The sequence below is a fragment of the Apaloderma vittatum genome, unplaced genomic scaffold (genome assembly GCF_000703405.1).
Source record: "Apaloderma vittatum isolate BGI_N311 unplaced genomic scaffold, ASM70340v1 scaffold21678, whole genome shotgun sequence".
NCBI lineage: Eukaryota > Metazoa > Chordata > Aves > Trogoniformes > Trogonidae > Apaloderma > Apaloderma vittatum.
In genome coordinates, this window is record NW_009730471.1 from 1 (window position 1) to 10,453 (window position 10,453).

Below are 10,453 nucleotides of genomic sequence, written 5' to 3' on the forward strand. Positions count from 1 at the left end.
AGAGGTGGAAGATGCCTACTAGTGTTTCAGATGCTTTTACTGTAAAAAACAGTCCTCTGAGAGGACTCTAATCCTTGTTCAGTCAAAAGCTCTCATTATCAGGGAGAGTTTCTTTAAGGAAGTCTTCATTTGCAGAACTGTGAAGCCAAAGTTGGTTAATACTAGTTGTAAATGGATTTTCCCCTTGAGCAGTATGTTTTAGGAAGCACATCTTGTCTGAAGAAGTCTCCAGCTCTTTTTGAGGGCTGTGTGTACGCTTTACCTTGCAGTCTTGTATTTTATTTTAAAGTTCCTTTCCAATGGGTTTGAAGTGTTGTTATTGAGATCTCTTGGAGTTGAAGATAAATTACTCTATTTGTAGTTCTTCCATTTTAATACTTTGCAGTGTTTGCGTGTATCTAATGAATATGCTTTAACTTTTTTGGGTGAAGAGCCTTATTTCTGTCCAAAATAGTGTTTTTCTTTACTTGGTAGTGATACTTCAAGGGCCTACAAAGAAACATATAGAAAAATTCTCCTGAAAAGAAAGACTTTTTAGCGGTTCTTTTAATCTATGCAAAAGGTATTTGTGGTCGGGGGCAATAGTCTAATTCAAGGCTTTGCCATGGCTGCTGAGCTGACAGAGAAGTATTTTTATCGAGAATGACTGCAGATTGCTTTCAGATGCTATTTTGGACAAGCATTTGCAATTTGGCAAGCTGGGATGGACTTGTGCATTGTGTTCCTCTGCTGCAATTAGTACAGAGATACTATTAGTAGTGCGTATGGGGTTTGGGGTGTGGATTTTTTTGTTTTCTTTTAGTTTTTTTTCTTCATTCTGACAAGGTGTTTTAGCTGGGTAAGGGAGGAGACTTTAATGTTAAGTCTAATTTCATTTCAAGAGATTAAAACTTATGGTTGTTGAGAACTGCTTGTGGAGCCCCTTCAACTTTATACAATGCTGAGGTGTCTTCTCAATACAGTTGACATTCCTCTGGGAGGGAGTCTCTGGTGGCCTCCAGCCTCCCTGTTGGAGCAGGCCTATTGCCAATGCTAGGTCACATCATTTGGGGCTTTCATTTACAAATGGAGAAAGATCTCTGCGGCTGGGAATCAGTTGCTTTCTTGCACTGTGCAAGAAACCTTCAAGGATGGAGATCCCTGCCACTCTAGGTGCACATCCCAGGGGACACCATTCTCCTGGGGGAGAAGCTTTCCTTGCGTGTGAGCCTCCAAACCTGCGTCATAGAATGCATTGGGTTGGAAGGGACCTTTACAAGTCATCTAGTACAACCTCCATGCAATGACCATGGATGTCTGCAACTAGATCATGTTGCTCAGAGCCTCATCAAGCCTGACGCTGAATGACTCCTGGGATGGAGCTTCCACCACCTTTCTGGGCAACCTGTTCCAATGTGTCACCACTCTCATTGTAAAAAAATTTCTTCTTTATATCCAGTTTAAATCTACCTTATTTTAGTTTAAAACCATTACACTTTGTCCTATAGCAACAGGCCTTGCTAGAAAGATCACCTCCATCTTTCTTATAGGTTCCTCTTAAGTACTGAAAGGCTGAAATAAGGTCTCCCCAGAGCCTTTTCTTCTCCAGGCTGAAAAACCTCAGCTCTCTCAGCCTGTTTTCACAGGGGAGGGGCTCCAGCCCCATGATCATCTTCAAGGCCCTCCTCTGGACTCGCTCCAACAGCTCCATGTCTTACTTGTGTTGGGGGCTCCAGAGCTGGATGCAGTACTCCAGGTGGGGTCTCATAAAAGCCAAGCAGAGGGGCAGAATCACCTCACTCGACCTGCTGGCCACACTTTTGATGCAGCCCCTTTTTTTTGGATGCAGCAGTCTGTGGCTGTTGTCCCTCACTGCATTGTCTGATGCTGCAGGAGTTTGGATCTCTCATTTCTGTAATTTCCTTAGAAGCAGGCTCCTGATAGATGCTCCCTCTGGTTTCTCCTACTATTGCTTCCTGGTCTGTTGGGTTTTAGTCTACTTTCTTTGATTGCGCCTAATCTGGCACCAGCTTTTTCTGCTGTCATTTAATTGATGGTTGTTGCATTGAGACAATATGTCTGTGTTCCACCACCCTCACCTCTCACCTCCCTTTCCTTCCTCTGCCATTCCTTTGTCCTTCAACCAACCTTTCTCTCACATTTCCCTTCTTCTCTTCCCAGCCCTGTGCTCACTATACTCTATATCTGACCCTTTTCCCCTACCATTCCCTTTTGTGTTCCTCTTGTACCATCCACCCTTTCTGCACAATTGGCTCTTCTGATCATTCTGCTCCATCAGCAGTATCTGCTCCACTTCTGACAGAGCCTGTGCCCTCTGCAAGGCAGCTGGGAGGACCTTCCAGAGGCCTGGCCAACTCTAGCCCAGTGCCCAGCAGGTGTAAATCGTGGCTTAGGCAATGAATATTACGGATGCCATGCATCAGGAGCAACACTGGCTTTTGGATGATGGCATGAGATATTGTAGCTCTGGATGAATTGTGGCAGATGCATCAACACAGCACTGAAGTCTCTTATTTCTCCCCAGTGGGGACTGGCTCTGCCAGTCAGGGCGCTGAGAGATTAGTGTGGCACTCTCATCAGTTAACTCACATGTTCCTGCCATTAAGCACTGGAAAATGCAAAGCTGCTCGTCTTCTAGCATCTCCCTATCCTTCTGTTTCCACGGGTGGCTCCTTGGCCCAAGCAGGAGAGGTACTCTGGGGCTCTAACCCCAGCATGTTGCACTGCCCTGTAGGGATGCTTGGCGCAAGCACTGTCCAGACTATGACTGTCATGGTTTATAAGCTTTCTGTGCCTTGCAGGAGACACCATTTCTAAGCTGTGAAATTACAGTTGACACAATTGAGTCAGACAGGAGTAATGTAATCCTTCTCACGGTGCAGCTTGGGTACTCAGAATGGAAATCTTGGTTATTCTCAAATTACATGGGAACTTCATGTACAAAGAATGCACAAAGAGACACAGGTACACTTAAATCAAAAAGGTATGTTTGAGCATTTTGGGAGGAAAGGGGCACCAAAGCCATCCTTTTAGGGTCAAGTGCAGAAGGTGCTGACTTAAAACATTACAGATGATGCCTTAGGGAAGGGGATATAATTCTGACTAGGATTCCTTTGGCAACAGTGACTTTATTTAATCTCTTTATGTACAGATCCTTGAAAGATAGAAATAGTCCTAAATTCTTACAGCAGCCTTCATCGCCTTTTTAGCTTTCAGTGCAAACATCTTCCTCTGCATGGACTTGGCATGCTGAACTGAAGCATCTGATCCTGAGCCATCTCCGTCCTCTGAGAGCTGTCTCCTTTTCAAATCTCTCTGCCGGGCGGCTCAGGAGAACAGCTTGCTGAACCAGTAAAACACAACGGTCAGATTTTGAAGAACCAGACTTTTGTGCCTGGAATCCTTAGTTTAGTTTTCCCGTCATTTCTGCTTCTTTGAGTAAAGCCTGAAAAATACTATTCGCTACCACTGAAGGCTGTTGCTGGCAGGTGGGCAGTTGTACAGAGGAGACCCTGGTGGACTTCAGCTCTGCAATGTTGTCCCTGTTAATAAATGGGCAAGCTGTGCAAAGACACCTGGCTGCTAATATAAACCCCAGACTGCACCAAGCACAAAATACAGAAGACATATCCATGTTCTACATGGATGTAAACAGGTGGTTTAGGTCATATGACACCCTGGCTGCCTAAGTGCAAGAAATATAAGGCAAAAAATAGCATTGTTGTTTTGAGATGAAGCATGGCGTGAATAACAAAATAAATGTTGGGCCTTACTAATCGAATAACTTGCACCCAGCTTTATTGGTATTAATTATGCTGGGTAGCACACAGGTGATAATTACCAGCATTCATAAAATTTATGTATTACCTACTTATGCAAGGCTCTAGCTCTGTGTTTGTGAATTGCATCCAGCAAAATTCTTGGTTGCTACTTTTAAGGCTGAGAGCCTCCTCTGTTACTTTAGTCATGTCTGCCTTTCAAACAGAGCAAGGTAGGCAAAGCCACTACCTGCAATCAGATCTGACCTACGGGGCAGATTTACATCGCTCGAGTTGGTGTCGGGATGCTGAATCCCCTCTACAGGAGCAGAGCCTGCCACATGCCTCAGAGCAGCCAGGGGAAATTGTTTTGGGTGTAATCTGGAGGTTGTTGAGCAGGTAATCTACCTCCACTGGTAGCCCTCCACATACTGCTGCAGAGGAACACGTTCGGGCTAAATCACTCCACAGCTCTCTGCTGACACCCTTCTCCCAGCCTAGGGTTTTCTGTTGGGTCACTTTTCCTTAAGTGTTTTTCATTAGCCTGTGTTTTTCATTAAGCCAGTAAATTAGTCAAGCATTGTGAGCCTTTCTTCAGGCCTGTGCTTTCCAATTGTATTTTAAAAATAGAGCTGTGCTGTGCGTTACTGCTGCTCAAATAAAAATATTTCCCCTGGCACAAGAGAAGGTGTTGTGCTTGGCCTTGTGAGTTTGGATGGTTCAAATTCATGCCGGCTTCGTGTTCATGGATTTTACCTTTCCTCTTCCTCTAAACAACCTCTAACTTTTTGACTAAGACTTAACAAAAAAAAAAAAAAGATGAAAACATATTCCCCTTTCATACTTCACTGTCACAAGAAATATCTAGACCACCATCACGGACTGCAAACTGCAGCAAGGAACCATTGTGTTCTGGAGAAGAAAGAGGTTGCTGCACACGTAAAGAGAAGAGAGCAGTTGTTTTAGCCCTGTGGTCCTTTCCTGCTGCTGCATAAGGCCTTAGAGCATTTTTCACATTTTTTTTTGTTTCTAATTATTAGTTATTCCACGTCTATGAGTAAGCGATTCGCTTCATACAAGGGACAGTAGCTGGAGATCAGAGGGAAAGTCGTGCTCCATGTACTGGCAGTACATGCTGCCTGCCCAGGGGAAACCTGGTGAAGCCTTCACTCATCATTAGCATGCCAAAAGAACGCCTTACCTGCTGTCAGAAACAGCAGAGCTGCAGCGTGCTGGGCGAGGCTTTCCTCCCAAAAGAAGTTGGCTGCTGCCGCGATGCATCTGCAAAGGAGAACAGCTGCAGCCGTGCCCAGGCATCCACCCATGCTCCTTCTCAAGCCTGTTTCCACTGAACCCAAGCGATTAAAAGCAGGTGCTACTACAGACAAACCTTCCACTGCAGGAGGAAATTGTGGAACACCTACTCATAACCATGAGTGCAGCTGGCCCATGCCAAGCAGACCCACAGTAGAAGTAATTGTGTAAGTAGTAGCTGATACTATAGCAAGGCTGCTACACACTGATGGTTTCATAGTTATGCTATCAACTGCCCACTATCATATGAACCACGTAACCATATGACGTATGACTTTCAGCATGAGGGTCCAGCACGGCTTTGGGCAGACACATTGTGTTACATACTTTGTTTTCTATGTCTCTCTAGAGTTTAAATTTAAAGGAACTTGGATGGACAGAAATGCTCCAGTTTCTAAATGCCAGGGAGTTTCCATGCAGGCAGGTTCTGCCATAATTGTATAGCATGTGGCTTCTGTCATCAGCCTCTGACACGTCTCCTGCTGGACCTTTTCCAGTGACAGTGGAATGTGGGTTTTCAGGCTGGTGTCTGCAGACATGTGGAGAGGTGATCTGGTCGTGAAAGAACAGGTTACATTCAACCAGCTTAAAAAAATCTTGTGTGTCGTGTTCACACTTTCCTGGACTGATTGTAGCAGCCTGCAATTAAAAACCAAGGTTAAAATTGCTGATGGCTGGGCCTGGGTGGGATCCTGCCTCAGCCCTCTCCTTTGCAAACTTGTCAAGGGTTAAGGCTGGGCTGGCCACTAAACTAATGACAGATATGCTCTGTTAATCCCCTCTCCCATCCCAAAAGGGGAAGAGAAAGGGAATAAGGGAGCTACTTATGGATTGGAAAAAAACCTAAAACAGCTTTAATGAAACAGTAGCAATAAAAATAAAAGATAATACTATTAATCAGAAAATATTGAAATCTATACAAATATATACGGACTGAATATCACACTCCCCCGACAACAACGATAAGGTCACCACTGATGCTGCAGGGCAAGCAGGTACCAGGGAAGTCTCAGACTGGATTCAGCGACAACTGGGAAATGGATTCAGGAGTTCGATTCAGGAAGGCACGGACTGGGATCAAAGGCAGAAGAACTGATGGAGTCCTCCTCAGACACGGGCCCTTGAAGAAGAGGGCTTGACCCTTGTGATCCCTCAGCTTTATACTGAATGTGACATCCATGGGTTGGAATGGAATACTTTTTGGTCAGGTTTGGGTCACCTGTACTGTCTGCTCCTCCCTGCAGGTGTGACCTTTTACTTTCTTGTGACCTTTTTACTTCCTGGCACCCCAACATGGTACACAAGATTTAGCAGTGACCTTTATTTCTATAGCAGCAGGTATAAGCAAGAGCTTAACAATCCTTAGTAGTAACCATAAGCAGCAACTGCTATCACTTCTAGTAGCAGAACCCTGTCTGCAAAAACATGCTGTTAACTTCAGAAAGTGCAGTCTCTTACAAGAGACTTAGCTGCCAAGTAAAATCACTCAACAGAGAATTGGTTCTGTTCTAGCTCAAACCAAGACAAAACTAATGTCTCATTGCTGTGGTTTTTAAGTGAAAGAGAGAGCGTGAGCTGAAGTGAAAGGCAGAGCATGGTGAACACTTACAGAGCAGAGGCCATTTGTCCTGGTGGATCACCTTTGTCCAGCTGAAGGGGATGTGGGGCAAGTGTACCAGCTGGGAAAAGTGGCACTTAATAGCAGCGCATCTCTGAGCAATGACTACCAGAGAGGAAGATGAGGCATTCTCATTCTGGGTAATCAAAACCAGCACCAGCCTCCCCTCCCTGGGGGAATTATCTCCCTTCTCACAGCTAGTCCTTGCTACCTACTCTCCTCCTCCCCATCCTTTTACCATCTGCTCAGCTCCTGCCTACCCTTTCTCCTCTGAGTAATCAGCTCTGCCCAGTTTCTCTCAGTTCTTTGTATCCGGGATCCTCTCGAAATCACCAATGGCCAGCAGCACCCATAAAACATTAATTACACGGGAGCCTGACTTCTTTGCTCTCTCTTGCCCCTCTCTGAAAGACACAGGTGACTATTTCCACACGGTCATGTAGAAACACGGGGAAATGCTTACTGATGGGCTGCTGAGCAAAGGCAATCAGTTCTTTTTCCTCTCACTCGTGCCTCTCCTGGCAAAGCAAAAACCTTCCCAGAAGAGCCTTGCACAGGAGAAACAATGCTCTGACTAATGCAAAATCATGGGCAGGAACTCTACCTGCTGGAAACTGGCTATCACTAACTTCTGCCAAGGAGCCTGTGCTGGCTGGTGGCAGCACTGGCTGAGCCACGGAACGTGCAGTGGAGAGAGCAGGAAGGGGAAAGACAATCTGGACCTCACATAGGCTTTATTTTCTGCAAGATAGGAGAGGAAGAGAAAAGGGAAAAGCATTACAGGGGTCTGGCTGGATTCCAGTTGTCACACACCACACGACCTACTGATACGCCCAAAGGGCCACCATCTGGCAGATGCCACAGAGATGTGCCCTACCTTGCCCCTGTAGCCATCACTACCCTGGGGCACTATTTCCCTAAAAAAAAGAGACATTTTTGTCCTCTGTGTTCTTCACAGAGCAAATGCCACGATCAGCAGTCACTAGCCCCTTGCTCCTCAGCATGACACCAGGGAGGTGGCTGCTTTTAAAGGCAGTCTCGGGACATGCAGCCACTTGTGGATAAACTAGAAGTGAAGTGCAAATGGTCTCAGCCTCCTTGAGGGAGGGTGCTAGGTGCTTGGGAGGAGGGTGGAGCTGGGCTTGCTCAGCTGAACAGGCAACAACCAGCAAAAGGCATCTCAGAACGGATGGGAGTTGACGTGGGATGCCACGAGGAAGTGGTACCCAAAAGATGCTGGATGTGGTCAGGAGGGGCTAGGGGATGGACAGCTGCTCTTGGGGAGGTGTTAAAGAAGAAGAGAGCATGGAGGAAGCCAAGTCTTCAGACTGTCGACATCATGCTGGAAAGGTTAATTTTCTTTTTTATTGTGAAGCACAGCATAAAAGCCTCATGTTTGAAGAGAGAGGAATAATGTCCAGTCTGTGCTGCTGCTTTTTCACACTCTTGGAGTCATCCCTAAAAGTCTGAGGCTCTTCTTTCTGGACATCAGGAGTGACTGCAACAAAGGTATGAGATTTGTGTACGTGGTCCTCTCACACCTGGAGCCACCTGGGCCCTCTAAATTTAAACATTCTTTCACGTGTTCTCTTTGGGGCACAGCTGACAACCACTATATAACTTCCCTGTCTAACAAAAACCTCATCTCTTCCCCTGACCAAGGCAGTCTTTAGCATTCCCAAAAACACTTGCCTGTGTCGATGTCTGATCCTACCAGGCTCAAGCAGGTGATCTGTGGTCCCTGTAAGAACATCCTCCTTCTCGCAGCAGCTCTAGTCCCATAAAGCAAAGGGGTAGGCTGGCTCCACTGCCCACACCTTCCCTCCACAGCATCGGCAGGTGCAGCACATTGTCCTTTCACCTGGCACGAAAATTTTCTGGAGGGGTGGGATGAGGTCTCCAGCTGCGGCAAATTGCATTGGCGTCACCTGGCTGGAGCCAAGTGGAGCCTGTCAATGCACGTTGGCCAAGAAGCCAGCACTCCCGCTTCCAGCAGTGGCTGGGATTTAGGGCTGCAGAGCACAACGTGGCATTTTGTATCTAAGCAGCAGCAGCAGCAGGATGGAGGGGTCGTGGGTACAGCTGGAAGTAACACGGCAGCCAGCTTCGGCAAGGTATTTTCTGTGGCTGTGGGGTGCCACTCACTACAGCTGGGGCTGGTGATGCCTGGAGGCCTAGCACTGAAACATCACAGCGAATCGCCACCACCAGCAGCAGAACTCTTAAAGCAAGAGTATTAGCTGAACTGTCACAAAAATGTTTAACACCCAAATGCAGTTTCACTGAATTTGTTTGGCCTTTCTGAGTGGTGGTGAAGAGGAGCCCAGACTGCCTCCCTGCAGCCTACGGCTTGACTGTGCTACCTTGGCCATGTCTAAGGAATAGGAGGAAAAAGTGAAAGTGGGAGAAGTCTCCCCAAAGCTTGGGGAAGCAAATGACGCCCAATGTCCATTTGTTCTGACCTGTTTCAGAAGGCAATGGAGGACACATCTCTCTATCTTACCTTACTGTCTCTTACCATCCCTCTCTCTTACCAAAGAGAAGAGACACAGACATTCCCGGAGAAACCCGTAGGTGTTTTTACAAGAACAGAGGAAGCGCAGGCAGCTGCTGTGAATAGAAAGCACAATTTAAGGGGAAAAGGAACCCTGCTTGCTTCATTCATAACCATTTCTACCGAAGCAGAACTTGGCAAGGACGTAACATGGGAAAAATTATAGCCCATTTCCCCTCTAATAGGATAAAAATGAAGGCTGAGAGGCAAAAGCAGGTGAGTGACAAGGTTATCGGTGCTCCCCAGTAGGATATCCGTTAGCCTTTCCGGACAGAGCTCAAACTCCCTGGCATTTCCTTTGGTAACTCATTCAGAGCTGCTGCTACTTCCAAACTTGTCACAGAGCCCAGTCCCCTTGGATCAGCTCTCAGAGCATCTGTGGCAGCCCCGTCCGGCTAATCTATGCCTGCCGCCTGTCACAGCTCTTCCGCAGAAGAAAGCAGAACAGCACGCCCCCAAAACCTCGGTCATGCGCCAGAAAAAAAATCACAGCGGCCTGAATCTGATTCTAACAGGTTTAAGACCATTTTACTTGTGAGAGCAAAAGTCATGAAAACAAAGCCAAGGACGGGGATGCATGGCCCTGGGTTGCTGGAGGGACAAATGAACTGACAGACACAATTTCACAGCCATCACTGCTACCCCTGCCAGAGCTCAGCCCTCTCAGCTCCTTCTCTGCTCTAATAATCACGCACTGAAATGGGGCCATGCCCAGCTCCTCATCCCTGCACTCCTCCTCAGAAGAGAGGAGAATGCCCCCGATGCCAACATTCTTGGTGAGGCGGGCAGGGGTGGTGAGCAGATGGTGCATCTTTGTGCCCAAAGTTCCCCCCTTGTCCCAATCCTTATTTTACTCATCAGTCATGGGCATCAGGACTGTGGTGGGCAGAAACCAAGAGGTCCCCTATGACCCACACAACACAGAGCCATGCTCCAGGGGCTCCACATCTGGGGAGAAGGGTGCCCATAGCTATCTGGTGCCTATTCCCCACACAGAAAAGGGCGGGGGCATCACATCACAGAATGTTCGGGGTTGGAAGGAACCTCTAGCCCAACGCCCCTGCCAGAGCAGGATCATGCCTAGGGATGGAGGCAAGCATCCACATGCCTCTTCCATGCTGGAGACCTGTGTGCAAGAGGGAAGTGGCACTGGCAGCGCCGGTGTAAGAGGGGGTTCCCACCCCCCACTGGGGAGGGACAGGTACCCCA

General features: G+C 47.2%; 1 protein-coding gene across 1 annotated transcript; it reads right to left on the minus strand.

The window, feature by feature from the left end:
* Window positions 1–3,466: 3,466 nt before the first annotated feature.
* LOC104278002 (transmembrane protein 178A-like) lies at window positions 3,467–6,826 on the minus strand (the record flags this gene model as incomplete). Its single annotated transcript, XM_009874832.1, has 4 exons — window positions 3,467–3,637; window positions 4,603–4,670; window positions 4,960–5,097; window positions 6,682–6,826. Coding segments are annotated over 4 exons (522 nt in total), but the record flags the coding sequence as incomplete, so codon positions are not given.
* Between the last annotated feature and the right edge of the window lie 3,627 nt (window positions 6,827–10,453).